The 24,772-nt window shown below is 49.6% G+C and overlaps 1 protein-coding gene across 4 annotated transcripts; it reads right to left on the reverse strand.

Moving 5' to 3' along the window:
- Positions 1–290: 290 nt before the first annotated feature.
- On the reverse strand, positions 291–24,769 carry Septin3 (septin 3). Of its 4 annotated transcripts, none has more exons than XM_021724377.3 (11): positions 23,458–24,769; positions 15,518–15,709; positions 11,925–12,053; positions 11,470–11,551; positions 10,765–10,902; positions 9,303–9,420; positions 8,313–8,408; positions 6,242–6,338; positions 4,241–4,292; positions 3,858–3,951; positions 291–1,607 (listed from the first exon to the last, which is right to left on the reverse strand). In XM_021724377.3, the coding sequence occupies exons 1-11, from the start codon at positions 24,767–24,769 to the stop codon at positions 1,542–1,544; spliced, it is 2,376 nt and encodes a 791-aa protein (XP_021580052.3). In that variant the 3' UTR covers positions 291–1,541. The 4 variants fall into 4 exon arrangements, with proteins under 4 accessions (XP_021580052.3, XP_021580051.3, XP_040133190.1 ...); XM_021724376.3 differs by having other exon boundaries at positions 6,242–6,341; XM_040277256.2 differs by lacking the exon at positions 23,458–24,769 and adding an exon at positions 20,044–20,227.
- Between the last annotated feature and the right edge of the window lie 3 nt (positions 24,770–24,772).

Here is a 24,772-nt window from a genome sequence, read left to right on the forward strand (position 1 = left end):
CAGATAAACTGACTTCACAAGATATTTCCATCTCTAATATTTGGGACTACTGAGGCTGGGGTTGTGGCTCAGTTGTAGAGTGCCCGCCTAGCATGCACAAGGCACTGGGTTTGATCCTCAGCACCACATAAATGTAAAATAAAGATATTGTATCCACTTAAAACTTAACAATAAATATTTTTTAAAAATTGTGATTACTTCTTACCAAGACTATTCCTGCTCACTCTCCACATGAGTTGATCTAATAGATGATTTGATCAAGGAGCACAAATAAGGTACAGGCCAAGCGATTATTGTTCAAACATCAATGTTTAGTTGTACAACACATAAAGTCTAGCAACATTTACACATCCAGTTTGAGTGTTGGCTCGTTTTCAATTGGGAAATTTAACCAGAATGTCACCAAAAGGTTGACTGGGACTGGTATCATTTAAGAAATGGGTCGTTCTTGCATCCCCTAGGCTTGGGCCTCTTGTTCCATCAGGACTTGGTTAGAGATGAATGGCCCACAAGTCACCAGCCTTTGAGCAATTTGTGTCATGGTGGAAATTGGGAGTTGGAGGGGGAAGTAGGGTCAGGGAGGATTCTATAAAGACACTGAGTGGGGCAGTGGCAGCCGACATTCGCAAACATTCATGCATCTGATGGGGTCTTTTCCCTCCATTTGGGTATTTTCCAGAGCCTACAGTGACCACCTATGGCAGCTAATTCATTACTCACATTAATGAGGTGGGGATGGGGCAGGGGTGGGAGTAGGGGTAAGTGGGAAAAGATCCCTCTTATTGCTAAGTGTACAGAAGGGTGCTTTTTTTTCTTTTCCTAGAGTGTATAGCTTGTAGGTTTCTGAGATTTTGTGTATATTTAGCTGTTTTTGTTTTTTAGTTTGGAGATAAGGAAGTCAACTCCAGCAAATTCTCTTCAGGAAGACCACTCTTCCTAAGTGGCTGCATTATGGGGTGGGGAAGGTGTGTACCCACACTCTGGGCCAGCCACTAGTGGTGATTTTTTAAAAAATGATGCTAGCCCTTGTTCCCCTGGTCACGTGCAGTGACCCACCCTTCTAAATACCTTCAAGCAATGAAGGGGACACCCTTGTCCCACAGGGGCTCACACAGCTGGTCTCAATGAATCTGACAAGCAGAAAAATTGCTTTCTTGGCCTCTTAGGGAAGCCAAGAGGAGCTCATGCAGATGAATGGAGAAGGAGCCATGCCGTTTCCCTTGGAGATGGTTACAAACAGCTGGTATGGGTTGCGAGGGCAGAAGCGGCTCTTGTGAGTTTTTTTCTCCCTAGAGATGGGCTGGGACCAGCTGAATAGACGATGGAGCAGGGCTGGCAAGGGCTCCATTCCACTGGGAGGAGAGGAGTGGGCTGGCTAAATGGAGGAAGCAACTGTCCTAAAGGGGCACCTGGCCCCTCCCACCTGCTGAGGACCAAGAGGGGCTGTGGCGGTGGGCTAGACAAGCACAGCACTGAAAAGGGTAGCCCTGCAGCAATAACAGCTGAAGGAATGGAGGGAGAAGCAGCGCTTGAAATGGCCTTCATTCAGCAGTGGGGCAGGGGGTGGCTGGCACAGGTGGAAGGACAGTGCCCAGGAGACCTTCTCCCTGCAGGAGGGTTGAGAACGGTTGAGGGTGCGGAGACCAGCAGCTGGCAGCAGACACATAAAACAGCTTCTCCAGGGAGGCTAAGACCATGGTTTGGCGGTGCCAAGCACCTCTCTCCTCTGCAGCCTCACCAGTGCCCCCGCCCTCACCCCACAATCTTCCCCTACTGGCACCAGGTACCCAGTCCCATATCTCCATACAGAACCACTCGCTGTCGGAGCCTGGGAGGCCTCTTTGGTTGATGTGAAGTAAGCTCTGGGTATAACACTGCTGCTGTTCTGTCCTGACAGGCGCCTACCCTGGAGTAACTTTATGGGCAAAGGAAGACAAAGGGCAGATTGATAAATCAGCCTCCAGGAAAGACTGAGGCTGCAGGGTTGGGGTACCAGTGACCCGGTCACCCCTCCCCTTTTCTTGGTCCACCAAGCTTGGATCTTAAGTCTCTATTTTATTTGCCTAGCACCTGAGTGATAAGGACTGGGATTGTAAATGCTGGCATTCAGAGAGAACCAGTTGAAAACCTACGTTAGACCAGGCAGTGGGACAGGAGGTTGAATAAAGTTGTAAACAGTATTATTTGGTGGTTTTTTTTCCTTTCCTAAGGCTAAATGGCTCCCTCAGCCCCAAATTTCAGCAATCTTACAGATTAAAGGAAAAAGAATAACTTATTTGTATAATAAACAGGGGAAGTATCTGTGTTAATAAATACAGGGTTATGGGAAGGTAAGAAAAGGCTGAATGTCTGATTAGGGGTGTCACCGGGAATGTCTACAGGAGTCAGGAGGAGGGGTGTGGAGTGAGGAAGAGAAAGACAAACACAATTGCAATTCACCTTAGAACAAGAGCAAAGAACAGAGAAGAGGGAGTCAAGTAAGTCTGAGACAAAAGGAGCCACAGAGAAGCCAGCTCGCCAGGGACAGAAGTCTGATGGAAAAAGGGAAGTGTGGTCTAAAATCCATCCTGGAAGCCAGACCACTGAGAAATGGTGTACATTGTACATTTTTCTGATACTTCATTGGAACTGATTGTTCTAGAATTTAATGCCCTCACCCCTTCCCCCCCAAAAAAAAGCTGCTTCATTTTACCAGCACATGTGTTCCTCTAATTGTCAACTGCAGAAATCCCCCCCCCCCCGACTTCTTTCTTTGCCTTTGCTGCCCCACAAGTTCACAGCCAATTTCGTGTCTCAACTGGGGAAACTCTTTCCCATTTATCTCTATGGCTCTGATTCCTCCTGTAATCTCAGATTGTACTTCGAAGTGCTTTTACTTGTGATCTTACTTTAGGGTGACCTAAAGTTATTTTTTGGTAGTAGACTGGGCATAAATTCTAAATATAGAAATGAAGCTAAGTGGACTCCTCTAAAAGGAAGTGAAAGATGTCAGGGACAGGCCGGAGAGGGAGGGAGAAGGGATACATGAAGAAGGGAGGGAAAGGGGGAAAGAGAGAAAGCAGAGGCAGGAGACCAGCAGAGGCAGGAAACCAGCCTGGGAACAAAAGCCAGGTGAGCAAGAAAAAGCAGCAGTCTTTGATGGTGACATGGTAGCTTTTGAACAGTGACCCTGACACAGACCAAAGGGTGTACTCCACTTTCAGGCACCAGTTCTTTCTGCAGGAACCCAGCTCAGACACAGTTCTGTGCTTCCCTGTGAACGTCCTTTTCCTTTTCCCAGGACGTCCCCACCTTACCCAGGCCTCCCCAACTCACAGGAAAGATGCCCTGAACTCCCTTCCCCCACCACCCAGTCTAGCTCAGCCACCTGTCCTTGGAGAATTTCTGCAGCCTCAGTTTGTGGACAAGGACAGAAGTAAAAAGGAGTTTACTGTCCTGTGGGTCACCTGCTCCCAGCATCTGTGTCTAACCCTCCCAGACCTCTGGAGTGAGGTGCACAGCTTTGTTCTGGGACATGAGGAAAGAAGACATTCATGAGGAACCACACTTACAGGGGACTTTCAGGGAAGGCAACAAAAATACCTCGTCCCTGGGCACACACACGGGCGCGCACGCACACACACACACACACACACTCATTTTCTCTCTCATACACACACATGCACACGCATACACATACACAATGTAGACAAGATGTTCCACAAATACCAGACAGGCCTGTGGGACAGAGCTGAAGGAAGAAGTGGTTGGAGGTGGTACTTGGGATGTGTGTGTATGGAGAAGTGGGTATGTGTGACGACACAGAAAAGGGGTCATCAGGGGTTACTCTCGTGGCTTTCCTCTGTGTCCACGCTCACCGGAGGGAGGCCTCCATTGTCATTGAGCCGCTTGGCCCTGTAAGTCTCATAGTGGATGTTGTGTGTCACTTCCTTGAGGTCCTGGAGGTGGGTCCTGAAGGACACAGGGCGAGAAAAAAGGGGGATGAAATCAGGGGCAGCAAGGAGGAGATGACCCACCTCTGAGGTTAACACTTCACCTCAACAAACCGGACCCCGTGATTGGGACCCACTCCAGAAAGCCCCTTCTGAAGCCCCTTCTGCTTTGAGGCAGGAGCTGGAACTGGAACAGAAAGCTCTACCAGACACCTGGAGTCCCAGGAAGTAGTAAATCTGAACAGATGGCCCTGGACACCAAATAGTTAAGCTGACATCTGGGTCAAAACCTGATGACAAAGTCTTACCTGATGACAAAGTCTCGAAGCAGGGCAAACTCACAGTGGTTGAGGTTTTCCACTAAGAACAAAACAGAAGAAAACAGGTGTCATTTCATGAATCAACATCCAGGAGGTAAACCTCTGTTTGGGTCACGGAGGCATTTAAAGAGAGCGTGGGGGCTGGGGTTGTGGCTCAGTGGCAGAGCGCTTGCCTAGCATGTGTGAGGCACTGGGTTTGCTTCTCAGCACCACATCTAAACAAATAAAATAAAGGTCCATTGACAACTAAAAAATATTAAAAAAAAAAAAGAGCATGGGACAGGTTGTTTTATATTTTGCTTACTTCAGTGTCCTGGATTTTTTTGTGTACGTATGGTGCTAGAGATCAAACCAGGGCCACTCTACCACTGAGCCACATCCCCAACCCAGTTCCCTGGATTTTTTTCATTGAACAGGTATTTATTAAGCATCAGGATACAACAGACAGGATACTGTTCCAGACTCTGTAGAGTAACAGGGACTGTTATTCTTCTCATTTTATAGAAGAGAAAACTAACACACAGGGAGTCTTAAGAAACTTGTCAAGACTGAAGATACAATTCCTATCCTTGGAACTTATAATATGACTGAAAGAAAGTAATACACATAGAACAATCAAGCCATCTTTAAAAGTTGATGCTCGGTCAGGCATGGTAGCAAGCACCTATAATCCCAGCTACTCCTGAGGCTGAGGCAGGAGGATCATGAGTTTGAGGCCAGCCAGAGAAAATGAGCAAGATCCTGTCTTAAAATAAAACTAAAAAGACTGGATAATGTAGTCTGTCAGTGGTAGGGTAATTGCCTACCATGCACTCCCCGCCACAAAATTTTTAAAAATAAAATATTTAAAAAATAAAAATCCCAAAAGTGGGTTACAGGAAAACAAGAGATAATTCAAAACAAAGGGGTGAGCTTTGGTTTGGGATCATATTATCTGAAATCCAAGAATCACCACTAAGTTCTGTGATGGCACGTGCAAAGCTATGGGTTTCATTTTCAAAAAATTATTTGAGAAATTCAGCTCTCAGCCATATAATTGTATGCTAGTTAATATATAACCTTGTTCAGTTTTACATATAATGATATTAAAGTTTGACTTTTGCCAGGCAAATAAAATTAATCTTTACCCATGTATTGAGGTTTCAAAGGCAGGCAGTTGGATGGATGTCTTTAAAATATGATTTTCTTCAGATTCAAAGTAAAGTTACAAGTTTAATTTGATTAATTAAGCAAAATGTAAGTTTTCTATGAAAATTTAAATGAGTATCATTACTGTACTTACTGCAATATTATTGATGTAAACATTTAATTTGCCAGTAATACATACTACTTCTTGTTCAAATGAAATTGTTGAATATCGAGACAATACATAAAAATAAAACTTCTTGTGGATTAGCAAAAAAAAAAAAAAAAAAAAAAAAAAAAAGCTATGGGTTTACTCCCCAGAACCACACACACAAAAAGTTATGTGACGCTGGGCAAGGCTCTTAACTTGTCTGAGACTGCAGAACGAAAGCTTCTGAGGCAGGAACCCCTGCCCTGCTCCCCTTGTAGGGTTATCATATCAACTGAGACCCCTGAAGCAGTTCTTGGCAAACTTTCCGAATCATCATGACCTGTCTGAGGTCACATTAATTCACAACTAAATGGAAAAGGCAACATCCAGCCCGCCCTTCAGTACTCTGCCAGATCACATCCTCCTTCACATGAAACCTTCCTCTGTTTTTTCTAGTCCTTGCTAATCTGTGTTCTGAATCCCTCTGACACACCAAGTTGGTGCCCCCTGGTCAGGTACTAAATGGATCTCATTGCTTCCTACCTGTGAGCATCATCTTCTCAATTAGACTGTACACACCTTATGGACAGGATCTGATGGGCATTTGTTGTATATCACATTATCTCAGGACACAGCCCTGACCCCAGATGGTTGGAACAAATGACTGGATAATTGATCAGCAGCCGGTTCTTCCAGAAAATGCATTTAATTACCTTCAATGATCCCCCAGGGAGTTTTTCTGCCGAGGACCCTCTTGCCATTCACTTGGTACTCCTTGTCACTTCCTACCACAGCGAAGGGCATGCTCTCCTGCTGGACAGGGGCAAAAACACAAACCAGACACATGTTCACAGTCATCCCCCTATGACCAGAATGTCCAAGTCAGGACAGCAAATGGCCTTGGCTGCCTACCCTTGAGCCACACATTTATGATGCTCATTTGGTGATACTTTTGATGGCAAGAGAAAGGCTCTCCCTTGAAAAGAGCACTGAGCTAGGAGGCAGAAGTCCTGGGTTAAACCCTGAATATACTGCATGGCTGGCTAACCTCAGGAAGTCACTTCCCGGAGTGCACTTTGTACATTTCATAGTGCTTTAAAACACATTTTGCTTGATTTGGAACAGCCTTGCAATCTAGCAACACCCACTCAAGAGTCAGCCAGACTCACTGATGCCTCATGCTGTCTCCTATGAAACCTACTGGCAGATACCCGCGTCTGCTGAACTCTCAGGCACCAGGCCCCTTCTGCTCCACCGGGTGAGTTGTACGTCTGCCAAGTGCCAGGTGTTTGTTCCCAAATGTATTTGCCTGAGGTACTTATTATTGTCATTGGATGAATTAACTAGTCAAGCATCGCTTAATGACAGGGTAAATTCTGAGAAATGTGTCCCTGGCTGATTGTGTTGTATAGTCGTCATAGCATGTACTTACACAAACTAAGAGACTCTTTCACTAGGTGATATCAATGTATGGGATGATTGTCACTTGCATCATAGTTATGCAGCACATGACTATAGGTGTAGGCTGAGGTCATATGCACGTAGAGAGCTGTTTCTATAAAAATTAAGTTAAATGTTTCAGAAAGACTTTACAAATGTAAACTGCTTTGACATTGAGTAGACTTTGGGGGCTGGAGGTACCTCAGCTGAGGTTCAGTCCTCAGCACCTCAAGAAAAAATTCAAAAGAGTGGACTTATTCTCAGAGAAGAGGCCTTGGATCTACATGAAAAGTGTTTGATAAATATGATGTATGTTTTGTTAATTTAATTTCATAAAATATTTATTTTTAAACAGTCAAGATTTATATACCTCTTTTTTAAAAAGTGATTCCCTCATTCAAGTTGATTCTTTGTTTTTTCAATTAACTACCTGTTCCAACTATATCAGGTAAGGGGCTTCTGCTAGATTGATTATCCACCCTTGATGGAGGAGGGAACTCAAAACCAAAGCAGCGAAGGTTGTATCTCAGGTTTCAGTTGCGAATCTGAAAAAAACCCAGACTAGATTCCAGGATTCTGATATAGAATTATGGAATTGTAGAAATTTGGAATTGAGAAGGACCCTGGGAATCACACAGGCTGACAGTTTCTAAGCCAGTTCCTGAAACATGTCGTGCCCAGGGGTCTCCTTCAGGTCTTCAGCAGGTATCCTAGAAGCAGCTGGGAAGGCAGGGCTCAGTGTCAACGCAGCTTTGCTCTTAGGTTTTGTATATGGGCGTTCTGAGATTTAATTTTCTAAGAGTTCTTTAGCTCAGTGGTAGAGCACTCATCTAGCAAGTGTGAGGCACTAGGTTCGATTCTCAGTACCACATAAAAATAAATACATACATACATAAAATAAGGGTATCGTGTTCAGCTACAACTAAAAATATTTTTTTTAAAAACAGGAATTCTTCTAAGGAGTGAACAAGCCAATAAGCCACTCACCTAGTCTAGCCTCTGCATTTTACAGAGGAGGAAACCCAGGCAGCATCTGAGTAGAACCCAGATTCCCCGTGTTTCTGTTGTTTGGTTCCCCGCCTCACCACACACGGACTTTGCCAGACTTGTGGGGAAGAGGGTGCTTTTGTGTGGTCTGGGATTGGAAGGGAACCCCTCTGAGGGTTCATAGTCCTGGCCAGGACCATTGTCCTCCTTGTCCCATGTCACTTCTGGTCAGACAAGGTGGCACAGGGATATAGAGAAAAGACAGAGGAGGAAAGGTGGAAAGACAGAGGAAGCACATGACACACGTCCCAGGGGCATGAGGAGCATCCGTGGGATGAACAGAGCCCGGACACCCACCCTGATTTTGTCGTTCTCCGTCTTATCCTCCAGATCCTCATCGAATTCCTTCTGTGGGTAGAATTCAATCCCATTTACTTCAAGCTCCTTTCGAACCTGGTGGGGGGAAGTAAGGTGGTCAAGTGTTGTCATAGAAAAAAAGGGCATGTGAGTGTGAGGTAGGATGTGTGTGTGTGTGTGTGTGTGTCCATAAGCACATACACAGTGTGTGTAGTGGAGTCAGAGATGCACCCAGCCTTTGATGCCAGTCCCCTCTGCACTCTGAGGCTGTGGACAGCAGGAAGATCCTACATAACGGTAATTACCACCGCCCAGCCCAAGAGGAGGAAGTCTCAGGCACACCAGTGCGCTCATCCCAGGGTCTAGGATTTGAACAAGTAGCACACACCTAAGTCCAAATGCCACTGGGTGGTGCTCATGGCCTGCAGGCTGTATTCCTGCCCATAAGGAAGAGTGGTGAGGCTCCCGCCCCAAGCCTCTGTTTGCTTTCTTTCAAGGCCTGTTTAAGTCCCCTCCTCCAGGAGGTCATCCGGGACCTCTTCAGCATTCCGTTTGACTATAATTTTCTTAAAAGCAGCAACTATCTTTGCACTGGCTTGTACACACCCTCCTCTGCCCTCCAGGGCATCCAGCCAGTTGTAGGCGGGGTGTATAGATGATGTCACTGAGGACTAGCAGGCAGTTGACTGACTGATTAGTCTAGTCCTTCAAGTAACCTGACTTCTCAGAAGTAAGATACTTGTGTATCCAGTGGTCTCCTCAGCCAGCTGTGGAGTGGAAGGCAGCAGGAGCAGCGCTGGCTTCTTGCCTTTGGTCCCCAGAACCGCCAGCCCCAGCCTTCTCAATGGTTCATTAGGTGCTGGGGGAGGAGCTGGGGACGACTGGTGGGGGGGGGGGGGACGGAGATGATGAGAGCTAGGAGATGGCTTAGATCTGGAGGAGAGCAAGGAAGTGTTGGAGGCAGGAAAAGGAGAAAGGGGGCCTTCTTACCCTCTGCTTGAATTCAGACTTCTCCTCCAGGGTCATAGTGTCAGCCTTAGCAATGACAGGGATGATGTTCACCACCTTGCTGAGGTGTTTCATGAACTCGAGATCCAGGGGTCGCAAGCTGTGGCCCAGAGAAGGCGATAGTGTCAGAACCACCTGCCCTAGCCACTGCTACCTCTCGGGGCACCTCCTTGGGAGAGGACTGGGCTAGGAATCTGGCTGAGGCCACGAGACTGCGGCCTCTCCTCTGACACACCATCACTGACCATCTGCAGACTGGCCCCAATTCTTCCACCTGCACGCAGGCCCTCCCCCACCTTTCTTCCCTATATCCAGGCAAATTCTGCCTCTCCTTAGGTTCTCCCCACACCACTCCTTCCTGACACCTTTTCTGACCTAAGGATTTCTTTCTCCTGGAGACATCTGTGGATGGTTATCCCCATCCATGTGTCCTTGTGTCACGGTTACTTGTGTGTCTTATTCTGCCTGTGGGACTGCTCTTATGTATGGGCCTCCTCCCAGGTCCCAAAGTTAGTTCTGCAGGGCCCAGCTGGGGGCTTTGTCCCTCCCCTAGTCTGAAGGCCTGCTCCTCCCCAACCTGAGGCTCTGGGGCCCCAACCTGGCTTTAGTTTGCAACTGGGGTACTCATTAAGTCAGTTTTTCAGATGGTTCCCTCTGACCATGGATCAAGGTCTAGGGAGGGATAAAGCCAACCTTTACTGAGGTCCTGCCCGGCCCAAGGTTCTTGTTTCATATCCCTCCTTCCCCATTGCTGAACTCTGCTGAGTATGTTTTCTTCAAACATTGGGGCCTGTCTTGCTGGTGCTGTTCTCAAGAACTGAACTCTGCCCCAAGACTCGTAATGAGTTATGAGACACACGCTGGTCACATAGGAAGGCTGCTTGAGATACCAATAGGATCTCTGACCTCAGCCTGTTCCCACACCTGACCATCTGGGGCCCACCTGCAACTCATAATCTGAGTTCCCAGCACGTTCTGCGTGCTCAGCCTTCTCTAGACTCCTAGCTCCCAGCTGGCCACCTTTCAGATGCCTATGGCTAGGTCCCACATCCTACCAAAATATCATCCCCAATCTAATAGCCCTGCCTCTCCCTATTTCACCCCTTTTGTTTCCCCTAGACCCCAAGCTTTATTCAAAGCAAGAATTTGTTGGACTAATGGGATGCCTTCTGCTCACATATAGCAACTTCTCCGGTACAGTCATGCTGTGCTGGGATACCAGTGGGCAGTATGGAGGCAGATGATGGTTAGTTTTACCTTCCTGGTAAGAAAGTGAGACTTTCTTGTGGAAATTCTGGGAAATCCCAAGGTCATGACTGTATTCAAGTCCCTCTGGGCCCCTGAGATGGCCCTTAGCTGGTATCCAGGTATTGATTTCCCAATTCAGGACAGGCTGATACAAACCAGAGTCAGGCCTAGCAGCAGAGGTGGGGGTGGTACATACGAGTGTCCTGTGGGGGAGATGAAGTAGAGGCAGCAGTGGACGCGGGTGTCAGGGATGCGCTTCTTCCTGGCGATGTTCACCTCCTCCTTCAGGAACTTCTCATACTGTTCATTGATGTACTTCTCAATGGGCTCCCAGCTGAGAGGAGAGAAAAAGTTGATGGAATGTAGCGGGGCGTGGTGGCACACACCTGTAATCCTACTGGCTTGGGAGGCTAAGGCAGGAGGATCAAAAGTTCAAAGCCAGCCTCAGCAAGAGCAAGGCCCTAAGCAACTCAGTGAGACCCTGTATCTAAATAAAATACAAAATAGGGCTGGGGATGTGGCTCAGTGGTCAAGTGCCCCTGAGTTCAATCCCCAGCACCCCCCCAAAAAATAATAAATAAATGGAATGTAGCAGAAGGACAGGATCCAGGAACTCATCTTGACACAGTCAGATCACAACCCCTCACACTTACCCTGTGTCCTACCTCCCCTGGTGGGTCTAGGATATCTGCCTATTCTCCATCTGCCCACCCCCTCAAATGGCTTTCCAAGGATGGTTGGCAAGGGTAGAACTCCCCAGGGAACCTAGCCTCTGCCTGGACTCTAGGAACCTGCAGAACATGGAAGACGCAGATGGTTCCCAGCATGAATGAATCTGCACCATGTTCATGTCTTTCCCAGCAGAGGACTCAGGGCAGAAATCTCAGAGGCAGACATATACCAGTTTTCGTTGTTGATTTGGTCTCCAAAGCCCGGGGTGTCGATGACGGTCAGCTTCATTTTGACACCACCTTCCTCAATTACTGAGGGATGAATAGAAAAGGCATCAGAGAAGTCAGTCCTATAGCTGACCCGCAGTGACCCGCAGCCTATGAGACAGGCCTCTTTTCTTCAGGACTTATTATTGGAAAAGGTAAGTTTAGGGTCTCCCCCTCTCCGTTTCTTCCTACTTCTAGGTCTAAATCCCACCTGTGCTTCACCACCCAGCTCAAGGCCTACTTCTTTCCATCCGGGCCCTCTCTCCCTTCCCTGGACTAGCAGTCTAAGGGGTTGGCTTTGTGGAATTTAGTGCTTAATTCTGCTCCATCATGAGGTTTTATTCCCCAATATGCCTCATTCCTTCCCCAATCACCCACCTCTGAACAAAGCCCAGAGGGGTCCCCGCCTGGTCCTCACCATGCCCAATAGCTTTGATCTCCACCGTCTTGGGGATCTTCTCCTCCCGATTCCAGCTGGAAGCCTTGCGGCTCACCTGGGATTTGAACAGCGTGTTGACCAGCGTTGACTTGCCCAGTCCACTCTGGCCTGCAGCAAGGCAGGAGGAGGAAGACAAGGTAGGGAGAGGCCACGTCCACCTCCTGAGCTCTCAGTTCTCCCAGCTTCCAGAATTCCAAGGCTATGATCCAGGCCACTCACCAAAGGATGGAGGGGCTGAGTGGGGACAGCAGGCAGATGGGAATGCTACCCTGCTTACTGGAGAGGGCCTTGGGATTCGCCACTGGATCATATAGTCTCTCTTTCCTGGGGCCCCAGAACCAGGAGAGGGGACAGCATCTGCATCTGTCTAACGTGGTGGGTTTTTGTTTTGGTTTGCTCTTTTGCTTGACTCAAGCTTTCTGTCTTTAATATACTAAAAGTAAAAGCAGAATTACTTTGCATTTCTGATGCTGCCTCATAGTGCCTAAGCACTTTCACATCTGTTAGCAAAATCTGTCTTTTTATCAGGCCTGTAAGTCGCACAGCAGAGCTATCTTTATCCCCAGTAGAGAAGGCCCTAGAGAGATTAATCCTCTTCTGACACACAATGTGTGTAGGGCAACTTAACTAGTAAGTACAAGACCAGGGACTTGAACCCAAGAACCTCGTGGCTCCATATCCACTCTTTATTCTAGCGTAGCGGTTTTTAAATTGTGCTAAGGCCCTGGGTTCAATCCCAGTACAACAACAACAAAAAAGTCCTGTTGGAGATCCATGCCAGAGTGGGCACCGCAAGAGAAGGGGAAGCAGGCAGGCAGGGTCTCAGCGTCCACCTGCAGCTCCTTCACTTTGGCTCTCTCTGCACCTGTATTCCCCATGCAGTCTTGCCGCAGTGTGTCCTCCAAGAAGTTCTACCACTAAAACACTTTGGGGAACCGTGGGTCTGAGCAGTGCTTCCCAACTCTAACATGCACGAGAATCACACCAGGGAGGCTTGCAACTGAAGAGCAGCATCAGCGTTCCCTGCACGCCCCGCCACGGATCCATGACTCAGAACCTGCAGCTTAGCTGGGCTTCCAGAAGAATCATATGGACACTAAAGTCCAGGAAGTTCTGGTCTGGAGTAAAAAGACCAGAATGGGAGGCAAGAGCCCCTAGGTTTAGACCCACCTGTGCTGTCTTCCCTGAGTACCTTGGAGTCAAGTTTGCCCCCACAACACTGCGGGGTCTTACTTTCTTTACTGATAAGATGAGGAGGGAGGGAACTGCATGAGACCAATGATGGCAAGTAAGGGGCCTTCTCTCATTCTAGCTGGTCAGGGGGCAGAAGCCCCTTAGACCATTATGTTAAAATGGCTACAGCTGGGCTCAGTACTGGACATGACCCTGAGTGACCAGCAAGGTCTGCCATGGGGGAGGAGTGTCCCACATGTCTTATACAGGCTGGACATCTCAAACTGAAAATCGGAAGTCCAAATGCTGCAAGATTTACAACTTTTGAGTGCTGACATGATGCTCAAAAAGTTTTAGATTTTTGGAGCATTTCAGATTTTAGATTTTCAAATTAGAGACATTAAACTGGTAAAATGAACGAAATTAATCTAAGAATTTCTTTGAATCCCAAATTAGAACATAACTGGTTCTAAATATTTCAGATAAGGGATACACAACCTACATTTGCTATTCTTGGTCTGGGATATTTTCTAGGATCATTTGTTCATTCAATATTGGAGTCTTTCTTTTTCCTTTTTCTTCCTTTTCTTTTTAGGTAGTACTACACGGATGAATTTTTTTGTTGTTGTTATTTTTTCTCTTTTTGTTTTTGGGGGTTTGTTTGCTTATCTGTTTGTTTCCTGTGCTGGGGACTGAACTCAGGGGTGCTCTACCACCAAGCTGCACCTCTACCTATTTTATCATATTGAGACAGGTTCTCACTAAGTTGTCCAAACTGGCCTCAAACTTGCAATCCTTCTGCCTCAGCCTCCCGAGTTGCTGAGATTGCAGGCATGGACCACCACAGCACCTAGCACTCATTAAGTATTCTTAAGTGTTGTCCTAGAATTGGGCTTTCACAATCCCACTCAGACCTGCCTCAGACACCATCCCAATTCTCAAAGAGCCCTTTGTTGCAAGGGACCAAAACATAAGCACACAGTTACAATATGATAAACCCTATGAAAGAGAGAACCACCAGGTGTTATAACAGCATTATAAAGGGAATACAATCCAGTCTTTCTGGGATTAAGGAAGACAGACTTCTAGGAGTAAGCAACAATGAAGCTGAAACCTGAAAGGCGACTTTGAATGAGCTGTGAGAAGCAGGAAGGGAGTTCTAGACGGAGCGAATGGCACATGCAAAGGCTCAGAGGTAGAAATGAGTGTGGCAAGTCGAGGAGAATTGTTCCGCAAGAGCAAGGAGTAAGAATGCTGGGTGGGATATGGTAAGAGATGAGTTAGAGCAGGAGTAGAATAGCGGTCTTGAGTTAGAGCAGGCCAGAATAGGAGTCTTGAGGTTAAAAGAGGGATAGTAATGGGATGTAAATAGCATGGGTAACTTGATGATGAATTGGAGGGAGAGACAGAACCAGATGGACTGGTGTCACTCCAACTATGGCCTATGGTCTGGCTTCCTGGGTCCACAAATAATTTGTTACTGGTTCTTGAGATAAGAGTTTTGTGCTACAAGGTAAATCAACTCTGTCCCTGTTTGATGTTTCACCCTGGGCCAAGTTCTTAAGCACAAACCTGAAGGTCAGCACTTTGAGCAGTACAAGTGGCCATGGAAATCCAGGTGGCAGACCTAGCTTGACTAGTGGGGGATGAAGAGAAGAGGGCAGACTTGGGATATGTACTTAATACAGATATATATAAATATATAGAAAGACATATATATATATATATATATATATATACTCACACATATTTTAGTTATAGATCGACACAATGCCTTTATTTTATTTATTTCTTTTTATGTGGTGCTGAGGATCAAACCCAGTGCCTCACACATGCTACTAGACAAGCACTCTACCACTGAGCCACAATCCAAGCCCAGACTTGGAAATATTGACCCTGGAAAAGGGACAGGACTCCCTGATTGATTATACTGGGGATAAGGGAGGAAAAGGGAAGAAAGAAGATGCCCAGCTCCCTGTTTCAGCACTGAGTGACCCAATGATGCTATTTAGTGACCAAATCTCTACAAATTCCCTTTCAATTTTAAAGCTCTAGGAAAGACTCTAAATAAGACCACCTTTCACCAATCCTCCCACCAGCTCTTGGAGGCGGGGAAGGGCACTAATGATCCTCCCCTGCCACAAACCTGAAAGCAGCTTGGAGTGGTAGAGAGGCTACTTGTCTGAACCCACTTGAAGGCAGAACAGGCTGGCCACCCACCCAAGCTGCCATCCCTAAGGGAAGAAGGTGCCCAGGCCTTTGTGGTCAGCATGGCAATATTCTCACTCCTAGAGAGAGTTCTTCCTAGAGAAGCCAGGGCTGAGGCCATTCTGGGGAGAGAAATAGGATCCTTAGTGCTACCTGCTGCCAGGCCCTCCAATGACCCCATGGCTTCATACCAACTACCATGATGTTGAAGTCAAAACCAGTCTTCATGGTCTTCTTGCGCATCTGCTCAATGATGGTGTCTATGCCAATATAGCCCAGCAGGTTGGAGTTGATGCTGACGGGCTTCATGGGCACTGCCGGCTTAGGCCTGGGCTCAGGCACCAGCTCTGACATGGCTGTGTCCGTCCTGGTCTCTGGGAGCCCTGCAAAGCCAAGGTGGGAGGGGCAGGTGGGTGGGAGGAAAGCAGAGGTCACATGGAAGCCACAGTATTTTTCTCTTCATATGGAATAGTATGGAGTTGGGACTAGAAGGGACCTTAATATTACCTAGCCTGAACCCCTCAATGCATACATGAAGAGTCAGGCCCAGAGAGGGAAGGACTTGCTTAAGAACACAGGCCAGGTCACGTGGAAAACCTGCTCCAGCACTGGGTTCTCTAGCTGCTGATCACTTTCAAACACACTCCACAGCACCAAAGCACATCTGTGCATCTAAACCCAGGGCTTCTCCACCTTGGTACTCCTGACATTTGGATAATGCTTTATTGTGGGGGCTGGCCTGCGCCCTGTAGGATGCCTAGTGGTATCCCTGATCTCTGCTCAATGCCAGTAGCCCACCATTTGTGACAATCAAAAATGTCTCTAAACAGTACCAAATGTCCCGTGGGGGGGGGGCATTGCCCCAGTAGAGAACCACTGACTAAGAGGTGCCTGAATTTTTTCAGACCCAAGTCCTGTCTTGACAAATAAAGGATAAAGACTCGAGAATCCTGCAGCTCACATCTACTGACTGTCACTGACCTCAACTATTTCATGCTTCAGAAGCAAATAGGGCCACCTTTCTCTGCAGAGAGCATCTCTTTCACCTCCCAGCCTCAATGTCCCCTCTGTTCCATAAGCTGCAAAGTAGAGGTATCTGTAGGAGCCCCAGACACCCTCCTAGCTATAGTTTAGAGTCAGTGGGTCCAGTGAGCAGGGGACGATACTCTGATGAAATCCGTCATTTGCCTAAGATTACATAGCATGGGAGAAACGTGAGGCTGAGGAAACAGCCCTTCCCCCTGGGTCTGGCAGACCCTGAGTATGTTCACACACAGCAGAAATCTGTGAGTGCCTCATCAGGCCACTGTCCACCAGGGTAGGTTCTAGAATAGAGCAACTCCATTTCCCCATCCATAAAATGGATGTGTAAGTGAAGCAGAAAGAGACTGGCTTTGCCACTGGTCAGCTTTGTGGACCTGAGCAGACCCCTGAGTCTGCTTCTTCCTCTGTAGAACGGCAAGATCATGACTAGGGCTGTGATGAGCATTGCACGAGATGTGATGCTCAGAAGCACTGAGCAGGTGCCTCAAAGTCCCAGACCCACTTTCCCCTGCCCCTTTCAAGGTCACCAGCTTACTTGGAGGAGAGATGAAGCAGTGCCTGTGAAATCACTTGTGAAAGAAGGTGCCCCAGATGCTAATTTCACGAGCACAGTTACTAGACTCCCTGCTCTCTGGCGGATGCCTTCCCAGCTTTGCCATTCTAGAATTCTGTGGTTCAAAATCACCATCCTGCAGTCTCAGCCTTACAGGAAGGCCTGCTGGAGCAGCAGATGGGCAGGAGGGAGAGGGGACAGGAGTGCCTCCCTCCCTACCCCCCAAGCCCAGTCAGGAGTCTGCTCTTGTACCCACCCCCTACCTGGTCCTTTCACTGGTACTGGCAAGACCCTCTCTCCCCACAGGAAACTGTCGCTCCCCACTTTCTCCTGTCACTCCCAAACACAGCAAGATCTGACAAAGCCTTAGGACCTCCCCAGGGCTTGGCGAAGCTCCTTCTTGCTTCCCAGGAAGGTACGCCAGCCAGGCTGCTCCAGACGGCAGCAAGATTGGCTCAGCCCTGCAGCAGCTGACTCCAAGCAGCCTGGCCCTGCTCCTCTGCTCACCCACGTGGCTCATGCCCTGAACACAGCACACCTGCATGGGGGGGCCAATGCCCCATTTCTCCTGCCCAGCTGCTCATACAGGCTGGTTCCCATTTCCCTCCTGCTCATCAGCTGAGCCCATTTGGCCTCTACAGTCTGTATTGTGAGACCCACTTGGTGGTAAGATGGGGCAGGGACCAGAGGTTTTACTCCAATTACAGACCTGGTAGGTGAGCCTTAGACTTATTCATGGGAGGGGTAAGGATCCCTGTAAAGCATTTGTCCTCATGGCCTGTTCAGCCCTGGCTTGTCAACTGCAGCATCCTAAAAAAGCATTCCCAAAAGACAGACCCTTATGAGAGACTGGGCTACCAGATTCCCAAATTACTTCCATGGGTAGAGCAGGCCTGCTGCAGGTCCAGGCTGTGGGCAGATCTCACATTTTACTCCTCTAGTGAGGACATATTAGCACCCACTGTGCCCCATCCAGAGCACCTACTGGCAAGTCAGCCTCCTCCTGACCACATGCCAGTCCTAGACTATAAGCACCCACTGATCAGCCTCAAGTCCTAAAAATGTGCTGCAGGTCACTGTGCCACAAACTTTGATGGAAGACCCTGTGCCTTCTCCAACTCCTGGCTAACTCCTACTTTCTATTTTCCTGTCTGATGTGGGTGTCTAACAAAGCCACCTCTTCTGTGCTGTCCCTCATCTGTTCACACATGACACTCATTCATTCCATCATTCCAACCCCAACCAGGCCATTTCATATGCTGTCAACTGCAGGCCTACTTCAGCCAAGCCCTACACTCAATGCCAAGGACACTTAAGTACACCAAGCAAGGTCATTGCCCTCAAGGGCCCACTGTCTGGTGAGGGTGTCTAACAAAGCCGCCAAGACCTCTGGGGCACCAAATAAATGTTGCCCTGGAGTTGGATTCTGTAGTTCCATCCTCTGCCCCATAGCTCTCGTGGTCATACCAGGCCAGCTTCACATGGGCAGCTAACCCAGGCTTAAATTCTAGCAAGGTGACTTCTGGAAGCCTCAGTTTTCTCCTCCAAAAAGCAGGGACAGTACATGCCTTTCCAGGTTACTGTGAAGGCTATACAAAATCATGGACAAATAAATAAAAGCAAAAACAAAATCCTGAACATAAGTTCTCTGGCACCAAATATATGCTGGCTTCCACACTTCTTCAGGACAGGGCAAGGGCCGTGTCTTATTGATCTTGGTGCCTAATGTACTTAGCATTCCACAGTGAGCACCCATGAATGAATGGAAACCCCAGGGCAAAGCAGGTGTCACTTCAGGACCATCACCTTTCTCCCCCCTCAGATGCTGCCCCTGAGCAGAGCAGCTGACACTCAGCCACAGTCAAGGAGGGCAGACCTGTTAAGAGAGATCTCCTTGCCCAGCGCCCTGGCTCAGGCACATAATCCCAGCAGCTTCGGAGGTTGAGGTTGGAAGACCTCGAGTTCAAACCCAGACTCAGCAATAGAGAGGCCCTAAGCAGTTCAGTGGGACCCTGTCTCTAATAAAATATAAAAAGGGCTGGGGGTGTTGTTCAGTGGTTAAGCACCTCTGGGCTCAATCTCTGATACCGAGAGGGGAGGATATCTCCACCCTCCCCTGTAACAGAAATTGAAGGAAGACCCTCCAGGGTGGGGAAGAGCTCAGGATGGGGGTCATAAGAGGATGAAGCTCAAGTATGTCATCTGGCTAGATGGTTCTTTAGACCCCTCCTAAGATCCCAGCTCTTCCAGGGGCCCTGGAGAGGAGGGGATCTGTCTGAAGCACCTCCTGCTAGGAGCTACCTGCCCCATCAGTGCTCCAGGGAGAGGCACTGTCCACCTGACTCAGCTCTGCCCCATGGAGCAGCGCCTCCATCTCCATGGCACGCACACATGCTGGTGCTTTCTTGTACAGGAAAATGATTGGCTTTGTCTTTGTCTGGCTCAGGGACCCCACCCCTCTGTTGGGAAGGTGACAGTAGGAGGAGGGGACCTTTCCAGAATAGCACCTGCCTCCCTGACTCAGAGATGCCCCCTTTTCCCTCCCAAGCTGGGGGTCTTCCCTAGTCCCCAGCAGTCTTCAAGACCCCACCTCCACCGCAGGGGCAAGTCCAGTCCATTGGCTCCAGCCTTGGGAGTTGGGAATCACAACAGATGCCTTAATCCTTCCCATTCGCAGAAGCAAAGGGCCTCTGGGACACCCCCTGTCGCCTCCCAGAACTCAGAAGGCCAACGAGTTTCCCTGGAGACCACCAGCTGGTGCCTGTCTCAGCTGAGCCTATCTGTATTGGGGGAAGGGGACTGAAGTGTCAGCGCACAGGTCTCTTATAGGCTGGAGGTGGCCCTGGTACCTGTGCATGGTGTACATGTGTGTGCGTGTCTTGGCGTGCTCCAGCGTGGGGTTTTTGTTGAGAATACGGGTCCCTGCTTGCGTGCGTGGGTCTCCGCGTTCTTTGTGCTTTTTTCCGAGACTGTCTCGAGGTGTGTGCGTCTGTCCATGCATATGTCACCGCGCGTGGGCTCCTCGGCGCTGCAACCCTCCCCCTAGTAGCACCTCTGGCCGCGCTCGGGGGGCCACAGCCTCCTCCCGGCGGGCGCCGGTGGCCCAGCTGGCCGCCCTACCTTTGGACATGAATCCTCCTTTGTCTCCGTTCCTCCGGGAGATGCTCAGGGCGCGGGGATGCAAGGCTGAGCGGGGCGCAGGCTCCCCTGGGCCGAGCGGCCCCTGCAGCCGGGCCTCGCCCCTCTGCGCTCTCGGCCCACCGCCCGGCCCGCCGCCCCGCCGCGCCTCCCTGCGCCCCGCGCCCGCCCGGGACCTCGCCTCGGCTCGCTCGGCGCCGCGCTGCCCTGCCCGCGCGCACCGATGCCGCCGCCGCCGCCGCTGCCACCCGCACCACGTGACCCGCGCGCCCGCCGGCCCCGCCGAGGGCCCCTCCCCTTCCCGCGACGCCCGAGCCCGCACGCGCGAGCGGCCACCGGGCCGGCTGCGGGCTGCCAGGGAGGTGCGCGGGACGCCGTGTCCCCGGACTCCCGGTGCCCGGCCGCGGAAGGTGCTCGCAGCTCAGTCCGGGTTCCTCCCGCTCGATACTGCTCCCGGCCCCTTACCCTCTAGTCTGGGGCGGGGCGGGGGGACGAAGGGGACCGGTGGCAGCTGCGGGCAACCGTGCGCGCGCGTGAGTCACGCGGTGGTTGGGATATTGCGCTGGCTCACCGCAGTTCTGCCCAGGCGCGGGCGCCCTGAGAACCCTGAGTCAGGGACCCAGATTCCAGGCCCAGCTCCCGGATGATCAGCCCTATAACTTGGGCTAGTCGGAAACTTCCCTGAGCCTCAGTTTACCCACCAGAAAAATCTTTCATGCATTCGGTCAAAATTAACGGACAATATATTACCAGACTCCTAGGGAAAGGGGGCTGAGGATGACCGTCCTTGCCCTGAAAGGTTCTAGATCTAGTGAAGGAAACAAAGCGGGAAGGAGTTTGCACAGGATGGACCCAGGTGGGCACCCAGGGGAGAGGGGGGTTGTGGAAGACTTCTTGGAGGAGGTGAAGCCGAGATGGAAAAGGAAATGGAAGGGGTAGAGAAACATGGAAGGGCATTTTGTACAGAGAGGGCAGTAGTGGTGAGAAAGCACAGAGGTGAGAGCTGCGGGACCCCAGAGCTCTGGGCTAGGCTGAAGCAGACGAGAGTGCAGATAGGATGTCCCCCTAAGGCTGGAGGAGACTGCAGCCTTGGAACCAGGCTAAGGAACTGAAGGGAAGGCAATGGTGAGACACTGGCGAACATTAAACATGAATCCCTGTGGCAGCTGTGTGGCAAGGAGGGGGACAGAGAAGAGGCCCCACAGTAGCAGAGGGATGGAGGAGACAGACAGGGGAATGGTCAGGTGCTATTATGGTTTGAATATGAGTTATGCCCCAAAAGCTCCTGCTTTAATGCAGGAATGTTAGGAGGTGAAATGATTAGGAGAGCTGCAACCTGATCAGCCCATCCTAGTACAAACGACTGACCAGGTGGTAACTGTAGGCAGGTGGGGCGTGGCTGGAAAAGGAGGGTCACTGGAGGATGCCCTGCAAAGGTCCATCTTCTCTGTGGCCTCCTGCCCCCTCCCTCCCTCCCTCTCCCTCCCACTCTGAGTGGAGCAGCTTCCCTGGGCTATGCCCTCCACCATGATGTTCTGCTTCTCCTTGGGCCCAGAGCAATGAACTTGGCTGACCATGGACTAAAGCTCCGAAACCATGAGCCCCAAGAAACTTTTTCTCCTCTTAAGTTGTTCTTTTCAGGTATTTTGGTCACAGTGATGCAAAGCTAACTAATTAGCACTGAAAAGGTAAAGCAATAAGATGGGAAATAGACTGGATTGGATGTAGGAGAAAGAAAGATGAGGAAAAGGAGGACACCCAGGTTTCTCATGAGGGGATAAAAGGCTGGTGTGTCTTTGGCTGAGAGAGAGCTCAGGGAGGGCAGGAGTCTGTTCAAGAAAAGTGCTGCCTCTGGACATGCCCAGGAGATGTCCTGGTAGAGAAGTTGAACAGGCCTCTGGCTGACTATGTCTGTGTTTCAGGAGAGAGATCTGGACTGAAGATGAAGGGACAGTTGAAGTCACACAGAGAAGAATAAATACCAGGACTTGGGGAGGTCCCCAGAAAGATTGTGCAGGGTGAAATGAGAAGGGGGCTGACAAGCCACAGAACCAATTCAGGAACTGGACTGGATGTTTTCAAGCCTTTTTCCTGACCCAGAATCTCTTGAGCCTTTGAAATGTAGGGAATGCGACTGTCGGAAGCAGAATCCTAATGGTCTAGGTTTCATTCAGCTTACTGATAAACTGGGAGATATACTCAGCAATGAGCACTTGCCTGGCACGCAGGAAGCCTCAGGTTCAAATCCCAGCACCAAAAAAGAAAGGAAAACCCTACCAACCAGCCTACTGCCACAAATAATCCATTTTGGTGAGACTTTAACATGCCACAAACTCTCTGAGGGAACTTCCAGCCCTTGTGTTGACTTCCACACATCTCCAGTGAGGCTGGGGACATAGCTAGCATGCATGAGAACCTAGCATGATCTCCAGCTTATCTTTCAAGACTAAAGGGCTGAGAGTAGGGGTGCCAAGAAAGAGAATCTCAGGCAAAGCAATTTTTTAACAACAGATATCTTCCTGAAAGGCAGAGTGTGAATAGATTTAGAAGATCTTGGGCAAGGTCATTATCTCACATGCAGGAAAGCCTGGCTTGGTTGTTCCTGTGGTAGATAAGTCTGCGGCTATGTCTAACTTGGTATCCAGAGCAGAGAACTACTATGGCAAATCGTGGGTTACTGAAGTGCTAGCCTGTATTTCCATGCAGTGGTTTGCTTTTAAAACTAGACTTGGGGGGCTGAGGTTGTGGCTCAGCGGTAGAGCACTAGCCTCTCACCTGTGAGACCCTGGGTTCGATCCTCAGCACCACATAAAAATAATAAACAAAATAATAATTTAAACAAAATAAAGATATTTTTTTAAAGAGAGAGTGAGAGAGGAGAGAGAGAGAGAGAGAATTTTTAATATTTATTTTTTAGTTCTCGGTGGACACAACATCTTTGTTGGTATGTGGTGCTAAGGATCGAACCCGGGCCACACGCATGCCAGGCGAGCACGCTACCACTTGAGCCACATCCCCAGCCCCATAAAGATATTTTTTTAAAAAACTAGACTTGGCTATTGATGGCCTGAGCGTTCTAGCTCTTTGGAGAACAAGGAAATAACCATGGAGATGCTCACTGAAGGACTCAGCCTCATGGCTCCTCCACAAGTTACCTGCAAGCCTTCCTTGTGATGGCTTCCCTCAACCTGACCTCTGGCAGGCTAAATTCAAGTCAAGGTACCCCTCCTGTCATCAGCTCCTTGATCCCTGTTCCTTTCTGGCTGATTTATTCAATTCCCAACTCTAGAATCCTCCTTCCCTTTCCTAACCTATCCAAGCATGATATTCAACCCATCCCAGACTCACATACCTCTCACCCCCTCCAGCACCACCCAACAGAATACCTGCACTTACCTTGGAATTCTCTGGCCAGATCCAGTGTGACAGGCTTGGTGGCTTGGTCTGTGGCAGTCTCCATTGTGGGGTGGTCCTGGGCTGCTTCGATGCTAGGCATTAGTGGGTAGGTAGCAATGTCCAGCTCACCAGTGGCTGGGTCTGTGGCTGTGCCCAGACTGCTTGTGTCCAAAGTAGGAGAATCCATAGTTGTACCCAGCTTGGCTTTATTTGCTCTAACCAAAGCCATGGTTGTATCTGGCTGGGCTGTGCCCAGCTTGACTGGATCTGGTATTGTCAAAACCATGGCTGGGTCCCCTGAAGTCTTATCTGGTTTGGCTTTGTCTGCTGTAACCATGACTCTGCCCAGCTTCTCTGGATCTGTAGTTATCAAATCCGTGTCCTTGCCTGGCTTGGTTGTACCTGTGGTAGATAAGTCTGTGGCTATGTCCAACTTGGTATCCAGAGCAGGAAACTCTGTGCCTGTGTCCCATCTGGATGTGTTTGTTGTAGCCAAAGTAGTAGCCAAGCTAGATCTGTTGGTGGCCATTGTGGCTAAATGTCTGGCTGTGTCTGGCCTTGCTGTGCCCACAACAGCCAAATTCATAGCAGGGGCGGCCCTTTGGAGTAGCCGGGGTCTGGGAATACCCCTGGACCGGGACTTACCTCTTCCTGCAGAGGCTCTGATGTGCCCTTGGCCCACCAGCCCTGGCCCCGCAAAACTTGATGAGCTCTGGGTTAGCCGAGATTGGAAAGGTAAGGCCAGGTACGAACTCATAAGGGGCTTCTCCACTGTGGGCATCCTGCTGGGTTTGAGCAGACCTGGGTTCCCTGGACCCTCAGAGTGGACTCTGCCTTCTGGCACTATAGTCATGGGTGCTGAGCTTTGAGCAGACAGCCTCCCTCCTCCGTGAGTGGCAGCCTCCCTGCCCAGGGTATGCAACTCTTCCCAGTGGGAAAGTGGGGGGTTCAGAGACCTTGACTGGCTCTTGTGATGGATTGTTAGGGAGATGGAGCTCAGCTTTCTGGGCACAAGGCTGTTGGCAGGCAGAGGGCTCAGGACAGCCCCTGGGGCAATGCCAGTGTCCTGCTGAGGCACACTTAAAGTCCTGGCTCTAAGGCCCAGTCTGCTGGAGGTCTGTGAGACATGGCTTTTGGGAAAGGCATCCAGATGGACAGTCTTTCTGACGACAGGGATGAGGGGGGATACCCCTCCAGGAAGCCTTGAGGGGTGAGGATGGCGCCCCAGCATGTTGCTGCGGGAAAAGGAGGTTCCAGAGCCTGAGGCTCCATGTGGTTGCATCTCTGGAGGAGCAGGTGCAAAGTTGTCCATCGG

This window comes from Ictidomys tridecemlineatus, chromosome 6, assembly GCF_052094955.1.
Source record: "Ictidomys tridecemlineatus isolate mIctTri1 chromosome 6, mIctTri1.hap1, whole genome shotgun sequence".
NCBI classification, from domain to species: Eukaryota; Metazoa; Chordata; class Mammalia; order Rodentia; family Sciuridae; genus Ictidomys; species Ictidomys tridecemlineatus.